The sequence below is a fragment of the Cnephaeus nilssonii genome (genome assembly GCF_951640355.1).
Source record: "Cnephaeus nilssonii genome assembly, chromosome: 20".
In the NCBI taxonomy this organism is placed as follows: Eukaryota; Metazoa; Chordata; class Mammalia; order Chiroptera; family Vespertilionidae; genus Cnephaeus; species Cnephaeus nilssonii.
In genome coordinates, this window is record NC_137091.1 from 26182483 (window position 1) to 26209346 (window position 26864).

Consider the following 26864-nt stretch of genomic DNA (forward strand, 5'->3'; position numbering starts at 1 on the left):
TAGGGATGTAAATGCTCTTCTTCCATGTGGATGGAGTTCTTGGGTGGCAGGAACTGTGAGATGGATGGAAAAAGCAGGCCATAAAAAGCCTTGACATGAGAGGATATCATCTGTTGATGGAAATATTACCTGCAAATTTATATTTTATTAAGTTGAATGGGGACTAAGGAAGTACACTTTTAAAATAGACTTTATTTTTAGAACAGTTTAAAGTTCACAGAAAAATTGAAAGGAAGGCACAGAGATTTCCCATATACCCCTGCCCCTTACATGCATAGCCTCCCCCATTATCAACATTCCCCACCAGAGGGGTAGCTTTGTTACAACTGATAAATCTACACTGATCCAACACTCACCCAAGTCCATAGATTACATTAGGGTTCACTCTTGGTGTTGTGTATTTTATGGATTTGGGCAAATGTATAAAGACATTTATCCACCACTATGGTATTATACAGAGGAGTTTCACTGCCCTAAAAATCCTCTGCCCTGAAGATCTTTTTTGTTGTTGTTAATCCAGAGGATATTTTTTCCATTTATTTTTAGAGAGAGTGGAAGGGAGGGGGGGAGAGAGAGAGAGAGAAAGAGAGAAACATCAATGTGAGAGAGACTCATCTATTGGTTGCCTACCGCACGTACTCTGACTGAGGCTGGAGATCCAGCCTGCAACCGAGGTGTGTGCCCTTGACCAGGATCAAACCCAGAACACTCTGTCCACTGAGCCAAACCAGCTAGGGCCTGAAGATCCTTTTTTGATACAGTTTTTAGGAGCTCATGAAGACAAAGGGAGGTGGGGGCATCTGTAAAGGAAGATAGATTATTACTTAGGCCTAACTGGGTAAATAGAGTGGTGGGCCCAAGCCCCTCTGCACATATCTCAATGAGCCTGCTCTTGGTAGCTACATAGTTTGATGTGATAGGAATCATTTGAAACTGTATGAGTAATGCCACAAATCACCCTTGACTTCTTGAATGTTACATTCTCTTTCACTATTTGATTATGTTTCCTTGCTTTTATTGGAGACAAGCTTTTGCATCAAAGAGGAAGAAAAGTCACTTAGACTTATTCTTTGTTCACTGTTACATCAAATCCTATTCAGTAATGTCTAAAATGATTCTTGGAAGAGAACAACCAGGCCTGATTATCTGGGGTGTTTGTTATGGCATTTAGACACATGGAACTTTTTTAGTAATTAGAAGCCAGTAATAACAGGACTGTATATATAACCAACAGAGTACTTTGGCTCTATTATACTTATTTAAAAGTTGTAGACCTAATTCATGGATGTAAAAACTTCAAATAATACCAGCTTTTTTACCAGCTAGTAGCTGACAACTTTTTTCTTACAAAACCACTTTTTAGTGTTGTCAAAGAAAGAAAATTGATTTTGTTTCACCTCTGTTCAACTTTAGTAGAAAATAATAAACTTCTATCGCATCCCCGACAGGAGGCATAAATCCTAGGTAACTATTGAGTTGGGTGGACCCTGTCCTCTAGGACTCAGCAGGATGTGTCTGCGGAGCAGTCTCTGCAGTAAGTGCACACAGCCTGTTCCAGCAGGTTAGTCCAGAAATGTTCAGGGAGGAAGAGCTCGCAAATCACCTCATTTTACCTCTTCTTTTTACAAATGAGAAAACGGGCTGAAAGAGGAATGTCTTGCCCTAGAAACAGAAGAGTGGGGAAGAATGTGAAAGGCATGGATATTTATATCTGAATACCTGAGGTCCGATTTTAATACTCCTAATTATTTCTAATTTTTTCAAAGAGGGTTATGAAATTCTGAAAGTGATATTTATGACTGCTACGTTTTCTAGGAGGGAGTTTGTAAATTGACAATCATATAATAAAAACAAAGACATTGTGCTGTTTACGTATGACTCTATAGCTTGCTGGAGCAGAGATGGAAAAACATAGAAGAGTTAGCCCATATATATATATATACTTTCTGTTATATATATGGCCTAACTTTAGAAACAAAGCTATCAGTTATTAATCCTTTAGCTTAGCTTAAAAAAAATTCATTAACTCATTCAGTCCAGTTCATTGAAATCTCAGTTATATTTGGCAGAGGAGCTAGAGACAATGTACAAGGTAAAAGCTATGGTGAGAATGTACTGGGCTAGAGGAGTGCTAAGGATAGCCAACTAGTAGATATTGGGGGGAAAATAGCATATCAAAATTAGGGTATTCACTGAAGGAAAGAAATAGAAAATGGAATGGAACAAAAACTAAAGGGATGGGGGAAAAGTGAAGACAAAAAGGGAGGATAAAACAAGTTTATGAGGTTACTAAATAAGAAAGGCATGGTGAATAAGAAATGAAAAAGGAAGTAACTGTGAATAACAATAGGTATGAACCAAGACTCTCACAAATTTTAAAAATATTTTTTTATTGATTTCAGACAGGAAGGGACAGGGAGAAAGAGATAGAAACATCAATGATGAGAGAAAATCATTGATCGGTTGCCTCTTGCATGCCCCTTACCAGGGATTGAGCCTGCAATCCGGGCATGTGCCCCGACTGGGAATCAAACCTCGACCTCTTGGTTCTTAAGTTGATGCTCAACCACCGAGCAACACCAGCAGGGCTTTCATGATTGATTTGAGTGACTCTTACCATCTAAGATTGGAAAGGACTGCCCTAGCCAGTTTGGCTCAGTGGATAGAGTGTCGGCCTACAGACCAAAGGGTCCTGGGTTTCTCTCACATCGATATTTCTCTCTGTCTCTTTCTCTTCCACTCTCTAAAAATCAATGGAAAAATATCCTTGGGTGAGGATTTAAAAAGAAGAATTATGCACCCCCGGGTCCGGGTGAGGCCACGCGCCCCTGGGTCCGGGTGAGGCTGGATCCCGGGTCCGGGTGAGGCCGCGCGCCCCTGGGTCCGGGTGAGGCTGGGTTCCAGGTCCGGGTGAGGCCGCGCCCCTGGGTCCGGGCGAGACCAAACCAGAGGGAGTTGGACCTGCATTACCACCATTTGTCCACCATCCAGAACTGAAAAGTCAGTGCTGACATGTACACATAAGGAACTGGTGGACATTGAAATTGGGTCTCAAAAGAACTGTTGGTCCAGAAAGAAACTCACTACAGACTGATTCATTTGCCTGTCAGCATAACTATTATTGCTCGTCTCACAGAAACAAGGAGGCATCGATCGGACTGTCGGGCCTCAGAGAGAGGTTAGGGGAAGGTGGGGGTAGGGGGGAGAGATCAACCAAAGGACTTGTGTGCATGCATACGAGCCTAACCAATGGTTAAGGACAACAGGGGTGTGGGGGCATCCGTGGGGAGGGGTGTGGGATGGAAATGGGGGGATGAGGACAAATATGTGACACCTTTATCAATAAAGAAATTTTTAAAAAAAGAAGAATTATGAACTACAACAGGAGATTGGAGTAATGAGAGATTGGCTAATAATAAGTAAAGAAAACTAGAAAATACAGGAATCCCTGATAAAAGAAGTAGCCACCATCCCTGGCTGAGATCTAGAATTTTTTGGACAAACACAGCCATGGCTCACTGCATGGCAGAGAAGCCACACTGGTGGGACTTGATTTAAACCAGCCCTCTGAAATCTGTCCTCTACTGTGCCTGGGAAAGCTGTTCATGGAGAGGTATCTCACCAGAAACACTCTAGTATTGAACTGCCTGAAGGAGATTCTGGGGAAAACTACTGGACACGGAGGCAGCTGTGTACTGCAGGAGCCTGATGTTGAAATGCAGGCTATGTTATAGCAGTCTACCTAGATGCTGTACCAGAGCCCAGAAGCCTAACTCTTTCTCCTCTAGTGTCTTCCAGCGCCCTCTACTGAAAACCATAACATCTGGCCAGTTGACAAAGGGTAATTATTTTTAAAGGCTCAGATCCATTTTCACAGAGCCTGCAAAAAGGGTAAACTTGGGCCCTAGCTGGTTTGGCTGAGTGGATAGAATGTCAGCCTGTAGACCAAAGGGTCCTGGGTTTGATTCTGGTCAAGGGCACCTACCTCAGTTGCAGGCTCCTCCCCGGCCTGGGCCCCGGTCGGGGCACATGCAGAAGACAACCAATTGGTGTGTTTCTCTCACATTGATATTTCTCTCTGTCTTTCCTTGTCTCTTCCATTCTCTCTAAAAATCAATGGAAAAATATCCTCAGGTGAGGATTAAATAAATAAATAAATAAAGCCCTAACTCATTTAGCTCAGTGGATAAAGCGTTGGCCTGCAGACTGCAGGGTCCCAGGTTCGATTCCAGTCAAGGACTCATGCCCGGGTTTCTGGCTCGATCCCCAGTCCGGGGGGGGGGGTGCGGGGGGGGGCACGCATGAGGCAGCCAATCAATGATTCTCTGTCATCATTGATGTTTCTCACCCTCTCCCTTCCTCTCTGAAATCAATAAAAAAATATTAAAAATAAATAAATCAGTGGGTGAATTTGGATCCGAGAATTGATACGTTGATAACCAGCACAGTGACTGAAAAATATAGTCATGACATCCTAAGTGAAATATTAGAAGACGTGTCTGCTGCCAAAATAGTACATGATGCATTTCCGAGCCAAATATTAATGTTTTAGTATTATTCATACCACTTATACTATTTTTCTCTCTTGATTAAGAATTGACTGAAATTTTTCTTCACTTTTAATGGAAGTGTTAGGCATATAGATAAAGCTAGGGTACAACAAGAAAACAATGAAATACCTTTTGAGTAAAACAGTTCAGTAGAAACTATAGAGTCAGGAATAGCAGATACGAAATATGGGGAGGAAACAAAGTTATCTGAATATCCTCTTTATACCTTCAGGTCATTATATATTGCATCAGTTTCATCTTTGAGGTCTACTGACACCAGAATCGACTGGCTTCCTTTTACTGGTACATAACTGTTATCCTAACACCGTCCTTCATTATTCCCTGTTTAGTATTCAGGGAATACTAAATGCACTGCCTTGTTTGTTGGACACATTTTCCAACATTATTCTGAGAAAGGTTTCGTAGGGGATAAATTGTTTTGAGACCCTATTCTCTGCTGACATTTGATTGGTAGTCTGGCTGGTTATAAAAAAAAAATCTAGGTTAGAACCCTCATGTTTTGGCTCAGTGGACAGAGCATTGGCCCAAGGATTATAGGGTCCTGGGTTCTATTTCTGGTCAAGGGCATGTACCTTGGTTTGCAGGCTCGATCCCTGACCCTGGTCGGGGTGTGTGCAGAGGGCAACCAATCTATGTGTCTCTCTCTCTGTCTTTCCTCCTCTCTTCCACTCTCTAAAAATCAATGTAAAAAATATCTTCAAGTGAGGATTACCAAAAAATCTGTTACAAGTGTGTGAAGAAAATGATGGTGTCATTCCTAGAGTGGGCAGCATCTGGCGAGGCTGGGCCTCTGTCCACCCCTGGCCTGCACACAGCCTCATCTGTCTGCCCCAGAGTAAGGTTACATTTTCTACAAGTGGTGTGACATGAAGAAGTTTCAGAAGTGCTGCTCCATAATGTATTGGAAGCCCAGAGCCTGTAAATTAGGCTTATTGACTGTGGGTTTCACTGTTGCATGATCAAGCTAGGTTGTTTTCTAGGGGCAGATCTATGTCCATATCTTTAAGTCTTTCCTTTGAACTGATCAAATCCTCCAAAAGAGTCTTCCTTTTTTTTTTTTTTTTTTGCATGGAGGCCATAGGTCTAGCTTTCAGCATTTTAGGAGCAGAGATGAGAAAAAGACTGGTAGTCTCAGCATTCAGTATGTAAACACTCTCTTAACTCAGTTTTTGGCATGGTACACCTACCTCAAATGAGCCAAATCTCACCCTGCCCAAAGACCCACCCTCAGTTTTATATTTCAGAATATAAACCACTTATTTTCCACTGGAACTGGGGAGAGCCTTACTGAACTGTGCAGGAGAGTTGTGTGTATATGTGGAAGAATGATCTGGGAATTCAACTATTTCTTAAGACTTTATCAATTCATTCTGTTTTTAGCTCATCTTTTACTCTTCTATTCACAGCTTCCTCATACTACAAATTCCGATCCTTTGGGGGAGCTTAAGTGCAATTTAATTTAGACTGTGTCTTAGCTTTCCTCTGCTAAATTAGGAGTATCTTTTAGACCTTGGGTAAGGTACCAGTTCTTAAAACAAGACACAAAAAAGCATTGACCATGAAAAATTATTGCTCATCACGTTAAGTGTCAAGTCTGCCAAAGGATTAATATTAAGAATATAATAAAGGACTTCTCCATCTCAATATGAGGAAGACTTTGTACTCAGTAAAAAACTGAAGAAGAAATTGGAACTGAAGGTGTGTCCCACAGAAGAGGAAATACATGTGACCACAAACTTAAGAAGAGATGTTCAACACCTGGATTATGAGGGAAATGCAGATCATAATGCAATGAGAGATTATATTTCACTCACTAGATTAGCAGAATTTAGGAAGTATGACAGACTCAAGTGTCGTAGAATTTGTGGGTCCACAGGTTCTCTTACACATACCTGTGAGGCTATAAACTGCTCTCTACTTTGGAGAGTCATTTAGTATCATCTCATACTTTGGAGAATAACTAGCATAATTCTACTCCCAGAAGTACCACCAAGGGAAATTTGTTTTGCCTAATACAAAAGAAGACATGTACAAGAATAGTCCTAGCAATACTGTTCACAATACCAAAAACCTGGAAATGGCCCAGAGGCCCATCAACAGGAAAGTGTAATATTATACAATAGAAAGAACAGAGAATCAGTGTGATGAGCAGCAATGTAAATGACTCTTAGCAATGTAATATTAAATGAAAAAAAGCCCCAAAAGATTATAGACAACATAAAACTCTTTTATAAAATTAACAACTTAAAATTATATGTAGATGCATTTATTTACCTATTATATATTTCATGGATGTTTATATTGTTATATTTCATGGATACAACAATAAATATGTATATATTATATATTTAATGAATACAATAATATTGTGTCATATATATTTCATGGATACAAAAAGAATGCAAGGGAAAGTTGAACATAGGATTTAGGGTAATAGTTACTTCGGATGGCAGAAGTAGAATGGAGTGGTGAAGAGGAACATTGGTTAGAAGCAGGTTATTGTCAACATCGTACGTAGCTTTTGTTTTGGTTGGTAGGTTTGTAGGGTCCTAGTTACTTTATTAAAAAATAATTGGATAATTAAATACATGAAAAAATAAGCTGAAAGACCTGAGATTCCAAGTAATAGATACCCTTGTTCACATGGATCTTATTTAGTTGTCTTGTCTGTTTGGTTTTTTGGTGTGTGTGGGGTTTTTTTTGTTTTGTTTGTTTGTTGTTGTTGTTGTTGTTGTTGTTGTTTTGTGTGTGTGTGTGTGTGTGTGTGTGTGTGTGTGTGTGTGTGTTTAAGAAGTAGTATTTTGAGTCCTGGAACAAATATTTCGGAGTTGAAAGTTATAAAAAATATATATATTGGTCTAAAGTTAACTGAATTTTCTAGGTGGGGTTCATATATTGGTAATTATCATAAACTTTATAGAGTATTTAGTGCATAATTATTTATACCTATTTGTTCTTCCATAGAAATTTTACATTTTTTTTCCTTTCTTAGGACAAAGTTAAACTATAATCCTCCAAAAGATGATGGATCAACCTATAAGATTGAACTTGAAGGGATATCGGTAATGGTTATGAGAGAGATCCTGGATTACATCTTCAGTGGGCAGGTATGATGAGACACAAAGGAAGGAAGACTAAGTAGAGGCTTCTCAAGCTCAGGGTGAGGGTCTCCTTTCATCCATTCTGTGACCACGTAACCTTCATCTTCATCTTCTGTCGCCATGTGCTTGACTGGTCTCTGCTCCTGCTAATGGCGCCCACATGTGTTCTTCTGGGGCTCTGCCCTTTACAGAAAGGCAGACTGAGCAAGATCTTCCCCGGTCCCAGGTTTTTTATTTTACATCCTGAGCTCCACTTTCTAGTATGAGATGTGAAGAATGTGGGATGCTCCCTTCACTGCTGTCTTTTTGTTTTTAAATCTTAATTCCAATTTTGCTTTTTTCCCATTCTGTTGAGGAACTCATTCTGTCTCCATCGCATGGAAATGGGAACTTCCTTGGGCAGGGGGGATATTTAGAAATAAAGAGTTCTAGACTCACAAATGACAAGCACCTGCATTGTATTCATGATGCCTTGGTCTTGTTGCCTCAGCAGGACCAGTATCCCTGCACCACCCCTATTCTTTCTTTCTGGATTTCCCTTCCTACTTTGGTTTCTGGGGGTTTAATGAAACCTGGGGAGGAAAGTGATAAGTGAGTAGACTTCTTTTCTTTGCCCTCTTCCAACCCCCTGCCTGCTATTATGTGATTGAAAGTATAGCATGAGGACTCGTAAGAAAAATCTTAGGTGTGAACTAGGGCTCATTTTTTTTTTTTTAACAGGAAGAAGTTAGTGAGAATGCATTGTATCTGTACTCTTTTTGAGAGCTTGTTTCTGACTGTCTTTATTCCTTCTTTATCTTATGTTACTTTTCCTTTTTGTAAAGGCTGTGTCTCCTACATGTTTCTAAATATTCTGAGTGTGCTGCTTACTTTCTCTAAATATATTCATTCCGTCTAGTCAAACTCGGTGATTGTCATCCTTTTTTGAAGTTTTTGGTTTAGTTTCATGATGTTATCTCCTTTTCTCTAAACACTAGATGGTGGGTGTGTGGATGTAAGGTTATGTGTTGTATGATTGTTAAAAATAAATGAATTTAAATTAATTTTAGGGCAGCCCTTAAAATTCTGGAGAAAACCAGGCTTAGGACCAATCTCTTATCTAACTTGTAAAACTGATTCAGCAGCAGTTGTAGCAAGTTATGAGCCAGTAAGAGCTTACTCACGTTAAGGCTTAGGTTTGAAATCTGAAGCCTTATTTACAGATTTTGTTCCCAATTTAAATTAATTGTGGTTTTAAAATCATAGTTACAAGGTAAGTTATAGCAAACTTCTGATATGGCAGTTTAGTTTTACTGAGATGTAATTTAGTGGGTTGTTTTTTTACATGCCTACATTTGAATAGTCTACAGCTATCCACTGTCTTGTGGCTAAATTTAATGTTATGTAAATGGAAAATTTCTCCATACTTGTAGCTTACTCCATACACTTCTTTCTACTTTTGTTGCTCATTTTCCAAGGTGGTTGGCAATTATACATTTTTCTAAATCTGTGGTACAAATATGTAAAATGTAGTAAAGTGTTTCTTGCTGTTCTGTACTCTGAACCCTCTCCTCCCATTTCCGAATGGAGGATGAATACCATTTTTGGGACTACATGTGATCATGGCAATATCTTAGAGGCCTGTTTCTTTACGTCGCCTTACTGTTGAATAGAAAAACTGTCAAGTGGGTGGCGGAAGAAGCATCAACCAGAAAACTAAGAAAATTAAGGATAAGTAAATGTTCAAAATTATTACTAAAGTCTTATAAAAGGGATTCTTTCCTGAAAGTAGCTTTGGGACCAAATTGTATCTGTTGCACCAAGCTGAGTACAGTGTTTGGTGTTCAGACGAGGCTTCTAAGGCAGTATGGATCCACTTTCTTCAAGGGGCTTACATTCAGTTTGCATACCATTTGGCAAAGGCATGAACTTAATATATTGGAGGCAAGATTTCCCATAGTCCTGGTGCTACTATTTAAAGAAATCACCTTCAGTTTACCATAGAATACAGAACTTTCAGTTTCCTAAGCATTTCAATCATTTAAGGTTTTTCTCTAAATTGAGTATAGAAGTAAGCCAACTGGACAGTTCACCTTGAAGAGTTACTGGTAGTTAACATTGGCAAAGCAAGGGACATGGTAGGAAAAGTTAACCAGCCACCCACTGCTTATGTTGTTCAAAGGTTCCTTGGAGCCCTCAAACTCTTCTTGGATAAAAGTACAGTGTTAAGCCATATGAAATTGCCAATATTTTATCATCTTTGACCTACAAAAATGGAGCTTTCATGTGGTTCAGCCTAATAGATTTGTGGTTTGGGTTTTAAATATATATATATTCAAATGTAAAATATTTATGAAATTCTGACAGATCCGGCTAAATGAAGATACCATCCAAGATGTTGTACAGGCAGCGGACCTGCTCCTGCTGACGGACCTTAAAACGCTGTGCTGCGAGTTTTTAGAAGGCTGCATTGCTGCTGAGAACTGCATCGGGATCCGTGACTTTGCACTTCACTACTGCCTGCACCACGTGCATTACCTTGCCACGGAATACCTGGAGACTCACTTTCGAGATGTCAGCAGCACAGAAGAATTCCTAGAACTGAGTCCTCAGAAGCTTAAAGAAGTGATTTCTCTTGAGAAGTTAAACGTTGGCAATGAAAGATATGTATTTGAGGCAGTAATTCGATGGATAGCACATGATTCAGAAATGAGAAAGGTACTTATAGTTTATAATGTTATCTAACTTTGCCTTTTTACTTATTTCATTGATTTAGTTATTTTTAATCCAAGTTATCGATGTCTTTCTCCTTCAGCTTGAAAGACTTGCAAAGTTACGTTCTAAAAGATATCTGTAAAACATCTTCCCATAGGATCATTAAAAGCGGTTGATGTTTCAGAACATAATATCGTCTGTATGTTGTTCTTTATGGAAAAATGCATTTCCAGGTTAAGCTGGAGATTATAGAAATACAGTGTCCCCAGACTCACTTTCATCATCCTAAATCATTGGGCTAACCTCTTCAGCAACTCTGATGCAGGCAGCGGGGCAAGGGGGGCACTTGGAGCTCTGGCACAGGGGTGAGGTCTGTGGGCTCTCCCTGGAGTGCTTGACACCGCTGGGGAGAAAACAGGAGAGCACTCTGAAGTTTTCATGACAATGCGGGTCCAAATAGGAAGGTTCTGGGAGTGAGCCTGGGAAGGAAGGGTCTTCAAGAATATCAGGCTTTAGATCCAAATTGTTATACATTGGGGGAGGGAGCAAAATCACAGGGCTTTAAGTCCAGTACTTATAAATTAGATGCTAGCTTTAATTACTATACTTACAATGAAAACTACATTAGGTTTTAGAGTAGTTTTTGAAATGTACAATTGCATTATTAAGTTCTTGATAACCATTGACTTACGTTTTAATGATTATCGTATAGTTATGTAAATTCTATAGGCCTATGAGTATGTCCAGAAACTATGCTTGTAGTCTCAGCATAGTTACACAGTTGATATTCTATTTTCCACATTAGTTGGGTAAGTTAGGGAAGGAGATAGAACATTTTCCAGCTTGTGCTATTCGCTGAGACCACTATCAGTAGTTTCTCCCTTACCCTCTTCTTGCCTGAAAGTGATGAGGATGCTAAGGTCAATTGACTGCTTTGGAAACAAGAGGCAGTTTTTCATCCTTTGGTTAATCTGAACATGATGCTGTAAAAACTGTTGCCTTTTAATACTCAGGGTATAGAAGGTATACCTTAAAATGACTATTTCAAAACTAAGAAAGACTAGTCATTAAAGAGTTTCACCTTGTGTATATAGAATGCTATAATCATTTGGTTCAAATTTAATGATGGATCATGAAAAATATATAATTCATATTTACATGTTAGATATGTTTAACAATAATTACTTAAGAAATAATTATATAGTACTCAGGATTTTTTTTTAACTTTGTCTTTTCTAATTTTTTCATTTAATATTAATGTTGAAACATTTTCATTAACTGGTTTACCATATTGTATCAAGCTATTACTGTATATAATTCTATAAACATGATTTGATATTCAAGCAAATTATAGCAGAGTTCTTACAAGTTTTCTTATTGCTATGGGAACCCTATAGGGTGTAAAGAAAGCTGCTTGAAACTTTGCAATGATACATCAAATATAAATATGAATTGATGACTTTTTTCAAGTTAAACTTTTAAAAAAATCAAGGCTATGGGAAATAGAAAGGAAAGGGGCTAGTAAGCATATTCATGGAGTACTAGCACTTATAACTTGCCTCTTGATAGTCTGACTATCAACCATTTCAGTGTTCCATGAGTTGGGAAATCCATATTCTAAAAGCTGTGTATTGCATTCTCCATTTTTCCTCCCCATCCTCTCTGCCCTCTTCTGTAGGTCCACATGAAGGACGTTATGTCAGCACTGTGGGTTTCAGGATTAGACTCCAGCTACTTACGGGAACAGATGCTGAATGAACCATTAGTACGAGAAATTGTCAAAGAGTGCAGCAATATACCATTGAGCCAGCCACAGCAAGGAGAGGCAATGCTGGCCAATTTCAAACCCCGGGGCTACTCAGAGTGCATTGTGACTGTTGGTGGAGAAGAAAGAGTGTAAGTATGGGTGTGTGTGGTTTGAAAATGGTATAAGGGAAGAGAGATCTCTGTGGGAACAAGAATTCATAATATTTTTCAGTATCTAAAGCATGATAGCAGTAGATTTTTTAAATCGTTTAAACATTTTTTAGAGAGGTAAAAGTAGTCATAGTTATTGTAGCAGAACTACATAAAACATATTAACTGCTAATGTATTTCCCTTTTTAGTTCACGGAAACCAACAGCAGCAATGCGCTGTATGTGCCCTCTTTATGACCCTAATAGGCAGCTTTGGATTGAACTGGCCCCTTTAAGCATGCCAAGAATTAACCACGGAGTGCTCTCAGCAGGTACCGTTCTGTGGGAAATTTTACTTAAACACACAATCAAGTAATGTGTAATTTCTGGGTTGTACAGAACAACTCAGCCTTTTTTATTTATTTTTTATTTTTTTGGTTAATCTTCACCCGAGTATATTTTTCCCATTGATTTCTAGAGAGAGTAAAAGGGATGCTGAGGCGGGGGGGTTGTAGGGGAGAGAAAGTGAAATATGAATGTAAGAGAGACACAGACACATCAATTGGTTGCCTCCTGCACACACCCCAACTGGGGCCAGGGATCGAACCTACAACCGAGGTAGATGCCCTTGACCCAGATTTGAACTCTCAACCCTTTGATCCTTCACTTCACTGGCTGATGTTCTAACTGTTGAACCACACCAACCAGGGCTGACAGCCTTTTAAAGAGACAATTTTATTATCTCTCTGTGATGACATTTTCAACAAATTTCTAACTTTTAAGACTATGGTAAGAAGAGTGTATTCTGTCAGTCTTTGTTGTCCCCAAATAATAATATATAGCAAATTTTCAGACTTCATTATTTTACTTGATGACCTAACTGATAGAAAAGCAATGAGCTGTGTGACCATACTTGGAACACAGAATTTTTTGGAGTTGTGATAGTCCCATCATCTTTGAAATTCAATTTAGAATTACAACATATAACTGTATCTAAAATAAGAGTGTATTGTAAAAGCAGGCATTTCATATGAGACTTTAGAAAACATTACTTAACAATGGCATAAAGTTATTTTACCACAGAAAGGATGATTTAGTTGACCTTTACAAGTTTGAAAATAGCTCCACAGTATTCAAAGCTCTTACTCAAGGAAATGATAGAAAAGGTTGTCTTTGCTGCCTTACTCCTGTTGGCCTCCTTTCTCTTAATCTTGGATCTGCCTTTTGGGTTCACCCCACAACTACCATTTCACTTCATTCTCATTTTTGTCAGCAGTCCTTCTGGGATCCTTACTTTATAGTCTCTGCTTGCCCACTAATGTTACCTTAAAATTTTTTAAAGCTATATCACACCATACCATGTTCTAGAAGTGGCTAAATCTATACTATAGTGTAGAAATGGAATAATTTTCTGGGTGCCAGGTTAATTGAAACTATTGTCAATAATAAGCAGCTGGATGGAGTGGTATAGCCAGCAGGATGTAGGGCTGATTTCTCTGTTCTATCTTTTCAGAATTTGCTTCCTTAAATTTTCCTCCCATAATGTATATACATATTTAGAATTTTCTCACATGCACACCTACCATAAAGGTTCCTATATTACTAATTTTCAAAATTTTCCTAGAGAATTTGATATTTCAGAAACTTTAAGCCATGAGGAGGGGAATTGTGTCCAGTTGTATGGACTGAGGTTGTGAAATGATTGAGTAGTTCCTATTTGCCAGGCTCTTCTGCATTTTTTCTTTTCTTGCATTTTTTAATTGATTGACCTTTTTTTTTTGTCATTTATTCTTTTCCTTTATACTAGTTTAGAAGTTATATTCTTTGTGTATATTCCTTTGAAGGTTTCCTTAGAAACCAGAGCCTATTATCAAAGCCTAAAGTTAACCAGTACTATTTAAAAAAAAAAAAGCCGAAACTGTTTTGGCTCAGTGGATAGAGCATCAGCCTGCAGACTGAAGGGTCCCAGGTTCCATTCCGGTCAAGGGCATGTACCTTGGTTGTGGCACATTCACAGTAATGGGCGTGCAGGAGGCAGCTGGTCGATGTTTCTCTCTCATCGATGTTTCTAACTCTCTATCTCTCTCCCTTCCTCTCTGTAAAAAATCAATAAAATATATTTTAAAAAATAAAATAAAGTTAACCAGTACTTTTATACTCTATTTTTCATGTTTTCCAGTTTAGTAGTATTAAAATACAAGATCATTTATAAATACAATATTTGCATATGTACATGTTGCATTAACCTATGTTTTATATATGTAACTATAGGTAGATTGTGTAAACTTACCCACATGTTTACCACTTTGTTTTTCCTTCCTTGCTCCTCAGACCTTCCATCTAGGATCATTTTCCTTCTCTTTAAAGTTCATCCGTTTGATTTTCCTTCAGTGTGGTTCTGTTGGTAGCAAACTCTTCAGATTTATTTGTCTGAAAATATCATTACTTTGCCTTCATTTTTAAAGGGTATTTTTGTAAGGTATAGAATTTAAGGTTGGTATTTATTATTTTTCAGCACATTGAAGATATCTTCCTACTGACTTCTGGCTGTTATTGTTGTTAAGTTGTCAGCCTAAAAATCTTATCTTTTCTCAGGATTATATTTAAAATATTTTTTCCTTAGTTTTCTACCATTTCATTACAGTGTGCTTACATGCACATTTTATTTGACATTTTACCATATTTGGGGATTATTGGGCATCTTGACTCTGTGGGTCAGCCTTTTGAATCTGGATCTTATTCATTATGTCTTCAAAATACTGCCTCTGCTCTGTTCTCCTTTCTCCCTTTGATTTTGGAAGTCAGATTAAGCATGGCTAGACATTTTTACTCTATCTTCTGCCTCCTACCATTACTTTGTTTTTTATGTTTTTGCCACACTGTATTGCTTTCTTTATTATTTCTTTTTATTTATCTTCCATTTAATGAATTATCTCTTTAACTATGATGGATCTGCCATTAAAACCATCTATTGAACTTTTGATTTTATCTGTTCTTTATTTTTTATTTCTAGAAATTCTCTTTAACTCTTTTTCAGATCTGCTAGTCACTTCTATAGTCCCATTTCCAAAGAGTTATATTCAAATTTGTCATTATTTCTTAAACATAGTAAGCATTGATGTTTAAGTCTTGATTATTTCAATATTTGAAATTTGAATTCTTTGCAAGACTACCTCCTATTGTCTGCTTCATAGAGTCTAGTTTCTTTGTATACCTGAGCACAGTATTAATTTGGAATTACTATTAATCAAATTCAAATCTTGAGATTTCCTGGATAGGCAAGGAGATTTAAATCTGGTTTCTAGTTCTGGTTGGACTTCATCCTGAGGGTTAAAACTTCGGAGAGGCACATTTGCTGTGGGCCTGGGGTTTAGATTTGTCTTTTTCATCCCCTCAAAGCCATTAAAAGAAAGATTGAATAGTTTCCTAGAATAGAAGACCTGAGATAACCCAGAGCTGCTTGGTGGCTTGAGTGGGTGGTGTCTTCCTTTTATGCTGTAGGGTAGAGGGAATCCATTCAAACATACTGAGTGAAGTAAAATGGTCAGTGACTCAGACTTCCTCTCCCACCAAGGAAGGAATGGAATCTGATAAAGATCTCAAATCTGTTGTTGTTATTAGAGAAGGTTTCTCCACATTCTCTCTCTACAGCTATGGCATTTATATTCAACTGGAGGTGGGTATTGAGGATTTGTTTCAACTTTCTTGTGTGTCTCCTTTGATTTTTGCAGAAGGATTTTTGTTTGTATTTGGGGGCCAAGATGAAAATAAGCAGACCCTGAGCTCAGGAGAAAAGTATGACCCAGATGCAAATTCATGGACTGCATTGCCACCAATGAACGAGGTAAAACATTGCTTTTTCATTTGTTCGGTATGTTGTTTTTTTTCCGTTGGCACTTTTGTTTTGCATTTGAGTGTAAGAAAAAAATGTAGCAACCCTGCCAGGCCCCCTTGCCTAAGGCCAGTGCCTGCCCTCCCAGCTCTCCTCTCTGTGCCATCCCCTTGCTCAGTCTGATCTCCTCGCAGTCTCTCAGACCTAGAAATACTCCTGCTTCAGGATCTTTGCCAGATACCCATGTTCCTTGTTTCCTTCAATGTTTGCCCATATAGCACCTTGTCCCAGGGCAACCTTCCCTCCGGCTCCTCAGTTCTGTCTTCCCTACCCTACCTTCTTTCTTTTCATACCATGTAACACCTTCTCAAATACTGCAAATTTCACCCAAAATATTTTATTTTTGTTTTGTTAATCCTCACTTGAGGATATTTTTCCATTGATTTTTTTTTTTTTTTTTTTTAGAGAGAGTGAAATGGAGAGGGAGAGACAGAGAGAAACATTGATGTGAGAGAGACACATCGATTGGTTGCCTCCCGCACATGCCCCGACGAGGGCTGGCGATTGAGCCTGCAACTGAGATACATGCCCTTGCCCGGAATCGAACCCAGGACCCTTCAGTCTGCAGGCTGATGCTCTATCCACTAAGTCAAACCAACTAGAGCGTTCACACAAACTCTTGATGGCAGGGGATTTTGTCTGTGTTTGGCCGGCATTCTATCTTCAGTGCTAGAATATTTCTGGGTGTATAGGGGACACTAAGAAAAGATTGACAAATGAATGTGAAATGCCTCAAGCTTCTGTCATTGCCCATAGCCTTCGCACAGACCTGTTTCCCACACTGCTTCTCCGCTGCTGGCAGTCCTGTTACTGTGGTTCTTGTCTTTCAAACATCAACTTGGAAACACTTGCCCAGAGAATCTCACTGAACCAGAAGTTAATGTGTGTGTTTTTCTTTTTGTGAGCTCTTGTGAGTAAAAAGTACTGATTGTGAATGAGAATTTACCATGCAGGTAATTCCCTTGTTTTGAGAAATTCCTAGGCTTGGGTTCTCTGTCTATTGTGATAGACAGAGTGAGCTGCTAGGGAAAGCAGACATATTTGAGAGAGAGGGTTTTGAGCATGGACTTCTTTGCTGGAACATATCTGTAATTTTTATTAAATCCATAATACTGGCTTTCAGTATGATAGCCTTTTGTATACAAAGATCTTTGATGTCTTTTCAGGCAAGACATAACTTTGGAATTGTGGAGATAGATGGAATGCTGTACATTTTAGGAGGAGAGGATGGTGAAAAAGAGCTAATTTCCATGGAGTGTTATGATATTTATTCTAAAACCTGGACAAAGCAACCTGATTTGACCATGGTTAGAAAGGTGAGAACCATATCTTGTGATTACAAACTGGATTTTATTATTTCCTACATAAGCCTTTTAATACAATTGATAGTGTTACAGAATTCTGCCTCTGTTGGTAGCTTGCCTTTGTTATCATCAGCCATACACCAAGGTGGGAAACGGAGGGTGTGTGAGCATTTATTCTAACAGTGGCAGTGTGGCACTGCTGTGTCCAAGGGCTACACTTGAGAAATGCTTTGTTAGTGCACTAACCTAGGAAGCAATCACATCTTCTAAACCTATTTTCTTAATCATCAGGACTGGGGAGAAACATTAATTTTGAGGTAAAGAACTACCATTGCTCACTGGGTAGAATAAAAAACACACAAATGGTGACATTGGCTCTAGAGAGCATCTGTCTTTATTTATACTCTCTGGGATAGCAGTGAGTTTGTCATCAAGCCAGAGTTTTGTTCAGTGCTGTAGGTATGTACACCTTTAAGTAATGACATATACTCATAATATGTTCTCTCACTGTCTGTGCCCTTTCAAATAAATTATTTGGGCAGGAATTGAGTGAAATCTTGCTCATGGAATCTAAATCTTGGAATCTTCAATAGTGATGAAAAGATAGACTGGAAAGTTCCCTGAATAAGAGGGTTATTAATTATCTTAGTGAAATAGTATTAGATGAAGTTAATTCTTTTCTGAGGATTAACAATATGTGTAGTACCTTGCTCTTCTTCTCATTTTTAAATCATTTGTAATATTGGAAAACACCATAGTTTTACTATTAGAAGTCTTAGATAAGTGAATATTAATCTATCTATAAACTTCAATAATAAATGTTGCCTCCCCACTGTTGCTTTCTTATTTCAGATTGGCTGCTATGCAGCTATGAAAAAGAAAATCTATGCCATGGGTGGAGGGTCATATGGAAAACTTTTTGAATCTGTGGAATGTTATGACCCAAGGACCCAGCAATGGACTGCTATATGTCCGCTGAAAGAGAGAAGGTGAAAGAATGTGCTTATGGACTTTCCCCTGAACCTGGCTTTTGCTCTTCCTTTCGTTTAAATGAACCTTTTATTTGACTTGGCATTTAGTTTATATAAAATTAAATGAATAATCCATTTCCTGAAAAAGGAAGAACTGCATATTCACCAAACACTGAGTATTGCAGAGTTAAAACAAGCAGAAGAGGAATTAGGGAATTGAGTCAGGAGTTGTAAATCAAATACCTAATCAGCTCTGTGTGACCTTTCAGATTTGGAGCTGTAGCCTGTGGAGTTGCCATGGAACTGTATGTATTTGGGGGAGTCAGAAGTCGCGAGGACATCCAGGGTAGTGAGATGGTAACTTGCAAGTCTGAATTCTACCATGATGAGTTTAAAAGGTAATTATGAATTGTTTCACGTAGCTTCTGCAACTTTTTTTTCCTTTCAAAGTGATGTTTTCGCTTTATTTAGTTTTGTTTTCAAGTTACTTCATTGAATTGTTATTAGTGGGGTGTCCTCTGTGTCTCCACCTGTTGCTGGTGGAAGTGGGCTTCTTGTGATGTCACGAGAAAAGGAATTTTCTGAGACTTGCATAGGAGAATGAGTGATACTTATTTGCATGGAATTAAACCCCCGAATTTCCAAGGTCCCATCTCCTTTTGTCCCACCAGGAAAAAAGTCCAGCTATATCTTAGCAGAGGTAGGATTAAAGCCACAGCCCAGAGCCTTTGTTCCATATTTGCACAGTCCAGCATCAGGCTAGGTTAGCTTGTGTTTCCATTTGCAATCCATTGTGTGAGGGGTCTGCATGACCTGGCACTTCTAGGGTCACCTGGCTATGGAGAGAACATGGGCAAGGGCAAAGAAGCAGGAGCAAAGCCAGGGGAACAAGAGAGAGAGAATTCCTTTGTCTTGGGATTTTATACTCCCAAATTTTCATGGGCTTGCTTTGGCTCTACCCAAAGCCAATGATCTTTGTTCCCAGGTTAGAGTGACAGGCAAGTATTTTCCTTATGTCACCCGAACTTGACTCTGCATGCATCCACCTTCCCCTTTGTTGAACCCCTTCCCAGTGTAAAGTTGCAGCTTCCTGGTGAAGCTGCCAGATAGCCATGCTTATAATGTCTGGCCTTCCCTTTGCTCCTTTCCTATTAGTAAGTAGCTAATTACAACATTAACAGAATTATCTCATCTATTTAGGAACTATGTCTAATGCATACTTGATATTGAACTCCTTAACTTAGCATATTTGGCCTTTTGTGGTATGACCTTTGGCTACTTTTTCTGCTACTGTTCAATCCAGTACATTTTCCCCCAAACATGTCATGATTATCTCAGTTCTGAGCTTTTATACTATTCTTTTGCTTAAAATTTCCCTTCCCACATTTATCCAGTTAATTTGGCCTGTTCCAAAACTCTGCTTATTTATCACTCTCTAGAGGTCTGATTGGGTTCCTCAGTCTGTAATTTCATAACACTCTGTACATGTCTTACTCTTGGATTGTAATTGTTCACCGTAAGCTCCATCAGGGCATGGTCCAACCATGCCAACTTTAAATCCTAGCTTCAGCTTTGCAACTGGCCTGTATTAGACACTCAGCAAAATGCTAATTAACTGAGTGAATTGTTGTATCAGGCTGCATAAATGTCTTGTGGAGTAGGTAGCATTCTTCCCAACCTCCCCCTTCTTCCCTTCTCTCACAGGGTTTTTGTTTTTGCAGTATTTGTTGTTGTTGTTGTTATAACCACTAAACAGTATTCTTATTGCAGTAATATGTTCAAATCCTGCAGGGAAGCTGCCATGCTAAAATTAATCTTGTGATAGTGTTTCAGTCATATTACCAGAAGAGGGTGCCATAATATAATGTTTAATTTCATATTTTTTAAAAAGAATTTTTATTGATTTCTAGAGAGAGAAGAAGGGAGAGAGAGAGAGAAACATCAATGTAATAATGAAACACTGATGGGCTGCCTCTTGCATGGCCCCTACCAGAAATTGAGCCTGCAACCCAGGCATGTGTCTTGACCGGGAATCAAACCGGCAAACTTTTGGTGCAGGGGATGTTGCTCAACCAACTGAGCCACACCAGCCAGGGCTCTTAATTTTAGATTAGGGCAAGCAGTGAGCACTTACCAAGATTTTATTAAGATACTAGAGGCCCAGTGCACCAAATTCATGCACGGGGGGGGGGGGGGGTGTTCCTCAGCCCAGCCTGCACCCTTTCCAATCTGGGACCCCTCGAGGGATGTCTGACTGCCCGTTTAGGCCCGATCCCAGTAGGAGTTGGACATCCCTCTCACAATCCAGGACTGCTGGCTCCCAACTGCTCGCCTGCCTGCCTTCCTGATTGCCCCGAACCGCTTCTGCCTGCCAGCCTGATCACCCCCTAACCACTCCCCTGCCAGCCTGTTTGCCCCTAACTGCCCTCCCCTGCAGGCCTAGTCCCCCCCAACTGCTCTCCCCTGCAGGCCCGGTCACCCACAACTTCCCTCCTCTGCCAGCCTGGTCACCCCTAACTGCCCTCCCCTGCAGGCTTGATCACCCCCAACTGCCCTCCCTTGCAAACCTGGTCCCCCCCAACTGCCCTCCCCTGCTGGCCATCTTGTGGTGGCCATCTTGTGTCCACATGGGGGCAAGATCTTTGACCACATGGGGGCAGCTATCTTGTGTGTTGGAGTGATGGTCAATCTGCATATTACTCTTTTATTAGGTAGGATAGAGGCCTGGTGCACGGGTGGGGGCCAGCTGGTTTGCCCTGAAGGGTGTCCCGGATCAGAGTGGGGGTTCCCTTGGGGCGTGGGGTGGCCTGGGCGAGGGGCCTGTGGTGGTTTGCAGGCCGGCCACGCCCCCCGGTGACCCAAGCGGACATCCTGGTATCTGGGATTTATTTATCTTCTACAATTGAAACTTTGTAGCCTGGAGTGGAGCCAAGCCTGGAGTGGAGGCCTGGGCCCGCCAGGGTGTGTAGAAAGCTTGGCTTCCTCCATTGCCGGGGACACCCAAGCCTCCTTCCTGCTCGCTCCGTGGCTGCAGCCATCTTGGTTGGGGTTAATTTGCATACTTGCTCCTGATTGGCTGGTGGGCGTGGCCTGTGGGTGTAGCAGCATGGTGTTTAATTTGCGTATTACTCTTTTATTAGATAGGATAAAAATATTACCTAACTTAATGTATTTTAAATTTAGGGTATTTGCATAGCCTATTTTCCCCTTCAATTACAGGGGTAAACTATCTTAGGAGAATTTATTAGACAAAGTGTGAGAGCAATTTAGAGGATGTGTTGCTATGGTGGGGCTGGGGAGGCAAAATTTCAGACTTTTCTAGATTTCTCTTCCTTAACATGCTATTACTATGAGGGTTGACTGTCCAAGGTATGAAGTAATATATTAATTTCCTGCCCAAATGAATCTCAAGGTGGTCTGCCCAATTTCATTAACAAGCAGTGGTCAGTGTGTTTGGTTTCTGATAAAGTATTGATACAAGCTTTTTTTTTTTTATAATGGCTAAATTACTGTTTACATAGTACGAGCTAGAGAGCTATAATAATCAAGGTTGGAATAATCAAGGTTGTTTATGATTTTACCATTTTCTGTCCCTGTTTTGAGTATATAGGACTTAAATCAGGCTGCAAAGTTTCTCAGTCTTATATTTCTATCAGGTTTCATATTTATAGTTGATAAGCTTTAAATGTCAGTGTATTGCTTTCAGCTCATAATGGTTAAACATAAGAGAATTGCTCCTTTCTTGCTATTTAAAAGCACTTTTAAATAAAATGCATGTATCTTTAGTTTTCTTATTTCTAAGCTCTTCAATGTTAGTTCATAAATTGAAGAAAGCTGAATTTCTCTTGTTAATATAGCATACAGTTCACCCTTGAACAACATAGGTTTGAACTGTGTGGGTCCATTTAAATGCAGATTTTTTTCCAATAAATACATACAGTACTATAAATGTATTTTCTCTTCCTTATGATTTTCTTAATATTTTTTCTCTAGTTTACTGTTAGAATACAGTTTATTATTAGAATATGTGTCAATTGACGGTTTATGTTATCAGTAAGGCTTCCGGTCAACAGTAAGCTATTAGTAGTTAAGTTTTGCGGGAGTCAGAAGTCATACACAGATTTTCATCCGCAGGGGAGGATGTGGGGGTCAGTTATATAGAATTCTTGTTTAGATGACACTAAGCACATTTGTACCACTAAGCACCATGTATTAACTCATTCAACTCATTTAATCTTTACAATAACCCTCTTCGATATAGGTACTCTTTTTATTATTTATGAGGAAACCAAAACACACAGAGGTTAGGTATGTGCCCAAAGACACACAGATCGCAAGTGGTAGAGCTTGCATTTGAACTCAGGCATTCTGGCCCCAGAGTCAACCTTCTCAGCTCCCATACTATCTTGCCTTGAAAACATAGGCTTTCCCATAAATATCTATAGAAATAAAATAACATTTTTTTTTATTCCTTAAAAGATCAGATGTTTCCAAGTATGTTATATTTGCATTCTCTGGAAACTGTTGCCAGATGAACAATCTGTATAAAATCAGAGACCATTTATTGTTTTTAGATAATCTCTTGTCTTTCCTGCCTTTGTTCCCTATTTTTAGGTTAAAACTTTCCTGGAAAAATGCCATATCTTATTATTTTCTGTGTTTCTGACTAAAAAACAAACTGAAAGAGAGCAAAGAAATTGCCATAAGTTAAACCCAGTCATAGGAACAACTTTGTCAGAATGACAGTGTCTCTACTCCTGTTCCTTATGCCCCCATTCTTTTACTAATGCTACCTCCTCCCCGTTGTCCATACTCAAAAAGGTCATCTTTGATTCTCTCCCGTGCCTCACGTCTCATCAGTTGTCAAGTCTTATCTTCTTGTTTAAACTCTAATATGTTTTACATTCACCCCACCTTTATTGCTCTGCTCCTACTCCAAGGCATCCTCGTTCCTCCGTGCAGCGTCATTAGCCTTCTAACCCGTCTTCTCTAATGCATCTCACCCACTTGTGCTTCTGAAAGAGTAATGTCACTTTGATCTATCATCTCCTGCAGAAGATTCTTCCTATTTCCCCATTGCTTACCAAATCGAGCTAACCATGTTCAGCACCAGGACAGGCCTGCAGTCCCTCCAGCACCCTCTGTTGACAAAGCCTACCACTGCGTTTACCTTTCCAAGGAACCAGCTGTTGATGTTCATTTTCTCCATCGTGTGTTTTCCATTCCATTGGCTTCTGCTTCTGTCTACGTTGTTCCTTTCCTTTTACTTAGGGTTTATTGTGCTCCTCCTTTCCTAGCTTCTTCAGGTAGAGTTTTTAATTTTTTTTTATTTTTCTGCTGAAACCTCCCGTGTTTCATCATAAGCACATTTTCCTCTCCCTTACTGAGCAGAGTCATGGTAGCTGCATTCGAGTCCCTGACTGATAGATAATTTCAACATCTGAGTCATCGCAGAGTTGGCGTCTGTTGATTATTTATTCCCTTGAGAATGAGTTATTTTTCTGGCTCTTCTTTTGTTGAGTAATTTTGGATTGCATCCTGAACGCTGTGAACTGAACGTTGTCGAGGCCCTGAGGACTCATATTGCTTTAGAGTGCTGCTCTGAGATCTTTAGCAGGCAGTGGACTTGGTTAGACTCAGACTGCAGGCTGTCACATCCACAATGGGCGGCCGCTCGCAGTCTGTCCTTCAAGCCTTAGTTACAAGCATTCGTAGTTACGGGGTCAGTCAAAGACTTGAGATGTGAGTGCCCATAAATTTAGGGGTTCTTCTCTACCGCTTATCTTTCTGAGACCGCCCCCCGCCCCCACCCCACCCCCCCACACACACACACACACACACTTCAGTGATTCTGGTTGCTCTGTTTACCCTGATTCCAATGGCCAGAAAGATAGCAGGGTTTTCTCTTGGGGGTTTCAGCTGCCCCAAGCCACTCCCCTCCGGTAAAGCTACCAAAGAATGGAAATACTCCACGTGAGATGCTTGTTCAGTTTTTAGCATTTCCCCCAAATCTGCCTGCTTTTGCTCACACTCCAGGCCCTCAGGCAGTTGTTTGTTGTATTTTGTCCAGAGCCTGTAGCTGTTCCTTGCAGGAGGATCAGCTTGTTAAGAGTTCCTTCCTGACCGGCCAGCATGGCTCAGTGGTTGAGCATGAACCTATGAACCAGGAGGTCACGGTTCGATTCCTGGTCAGGGCACATGCCTGGTTTGCAGTCTCAATCTCCAGTGTAGGGCATGCAGGAAGCAGCCAATCAATGATTCTCTCTCATTGATGTTTCTCTCTCTCTCTCTCTCCCTCTCCCTTTCTCTCTGAAATAAATAAAAATATGTGTTGTTGTTTTTTTTAAAAAAGTTCCTTTCTCCCTAAAAGCAGAAATCTCACTCACTAAAGCTTCCTCTTTCCTTCTTCTTCTTTTTTTTTTTTTTTGTTAATCTTCACCTGAGGATATTTTTTCCTTTGATTTTTAGAGAGAGTGGGAGGGAAAAAGGGAGGGAAAAAGGGAGGGAGGGAGGGAGGGAGGGAGGGAGGGAGGGAGGGAGGGAGGGAGGGAGGGAGGGAGGGAAGAAGGGAGAGAAAGAAAGAGAGAGACAAAGAAAAACATCAATGTGAGAAAGACACATAAATTGGTTGCCTCCCACATGCACCCTGACTGGGGTGAGGATCAAACCTGCAACCCAGGCATGTGCCCTTGACTGGGAATCGAACCCGAGACACTTCCTTCGGTGCATGGGCTGACGCTCTAACCATGGAACCACACCAGCCAGGATTCCCTTTTTCCTTCTCTTTCCTGGGTTGATTTCCCCTTCTTCCCCTCTCAGCCCCCTCCTTCCTTCTCTCCTCTCCTTAACTGTTTCCCCTCCTCTCTCTGAAGCTTGCTGCTATTGAGCCCTGCTATATTTTAAAGTGTTGTTCTCAGGGAGCATTCTTAATCCTGAGTTACCAGCAGATTCATCATTATAGCCTCCACGTCCTAATAAGCCTGTGTTTAAAAACCTTGTAACTAAAGGCATAACATTGCCTTGGCCATTATAAAAATCTACTACCACTTAATGATGCCTGCTATGCACTAGACACTATGCAAAGTGCTTTATGTTGGCAATTTCATTTCATCCTCCCAACAGTCACTTGAGGTTGGTGATGGTGTCTGGTGTCCCTCCTTTACAGATGACAGAACAAGACTGGGTTAGCTAAAGTGTCCCAGGTCAATGAGGTGATAGGTGGTAGAAAAAGAAATGGAAAACCATATGCCTTTCATATCAGTTTTATAAGCAACAGCAAGTACGTGCTCCAATTAAGTTTTCGTGTTAATTTTAGTTAATTTGAAGCCTCAGCACTATGTAAAATAGATCAGGGTGACTTTTCTGAAACCCAGGAAGTCTGAATTATTGATCTGCTTTTGGTACATCATCCACATAGACCAGTTTTTTCAGCATTACTTATTCCAGAGAAGGATTATGTTCTCAACTCTGTAAAATTATTCCAAAACATTGTATCCTGATGTGCTTTTTCTGCAGATAATGTACTCATAATGTCTTAATTTAGAGTGACCATTGACCTGCTAAGCACACATGGTCTTTTAATGGGTTTGTTCAGAAAAGTGCGTGTGTGTCCACTGGGATTGGCCCTGCGGTGCATTTCAGCTGCTGACAAGGCATAGGGATTTTCTTCAGCTTGTTTGATTCAGAGACTGGTGAAAAATTAAATGTCCGGGTTTAGATATTTATGTTTAGCCCTGAAGACACAAAATGTGAATAAGCCAGTTAGTTATTGTAGTTTGACATTTCCAAACTTTTTCTCTCAAAGGCCTATTCAAGTCCCTGTTTTCACTTTTCATGAAAGCTCTTAGATTTTTCACTTTTCCTATTAATTAGAGGCATTTTAGAGTTGGGCCAAACTGTGTTCCCAGTTCCAGCCAACTATTGGATACTAGTCAACATTCAGGTGTTAGATGATTCAATGGTAGATGAAGTATTTTAAAATATGGCAGCTCTTATTAGTTTTGCTTCTGACTTGTATAGGATCTTAGACAAATCATTTTGCTTTCATGTTTCTTGAAATTCAAAATTATGGAAGTTACTCTTTTTATAACAATATGGAAATACTAGCAGTATTCATTGAAATAAAGGTGCTGTTCTCAGTGAGATAGTTTTGCATTTTTATTTAGCATTGAGATGCTCTCAACTACACCTCTGGCTTATTAGACACTTCATAGAGAGTTAGAGATACCAGGAGCAATGCCCATGCATCTGTATGCTCCAGCAGTGGGTATTGGCCTGGACTTTGGTGGTTCTCAATGGTTTAGATACATTCCCAAGGTCTGACTAATGTCTACTATGACCAGGTTGTGCCTTTAGCTATAAAAGGGAAATTGGTTAGATTACCTTGAGTGAACATCATTATTCAGCAGTCTAGTTGTGTGTGTGTGTGTGTGTGT

General features: G+C 39.8%; 1 protein-coding gene across 2 annotated transcripts in view; it reads left to right on the forward strand.

The window, feature by feature from the left end:
* The window catches only part of GAN (gigaxonin), a 62519-nt gene that overhangs the window by 19245 nt on the left and 16410 nt on the right, over positions 1-26864 (forward strand). For both annotated transcript variants that reach the window (XM_079800725.1, XM_079800724.1), the window contains exons 2-9: positions 7564-7678; positions 10019-10369; positions 12045-12262; positions 12473-12594; positions 15994-16106; positions 17321-17470; positions 18311-18447; positions 18699-18827. In XM_079800725.1, the coding sequence (XP_079656851.1) occupies positions 7564-7678; positions 10019-10369; positions 12045-12262; positions 12473-12594; positions 15994-16106; positions 17321-17470; positions 18311-18447; positions 18699-18827 (1335 nt within the window). The remainder of the gene's footprint in view (positions 1-7563; positions 7679-10018; positions 10370-12044; positions 12263-12472; positions 12595-15993; positions 16107-17320; positions 17471-18310; positions 18448-18698; positions 18828-26864) is intronic.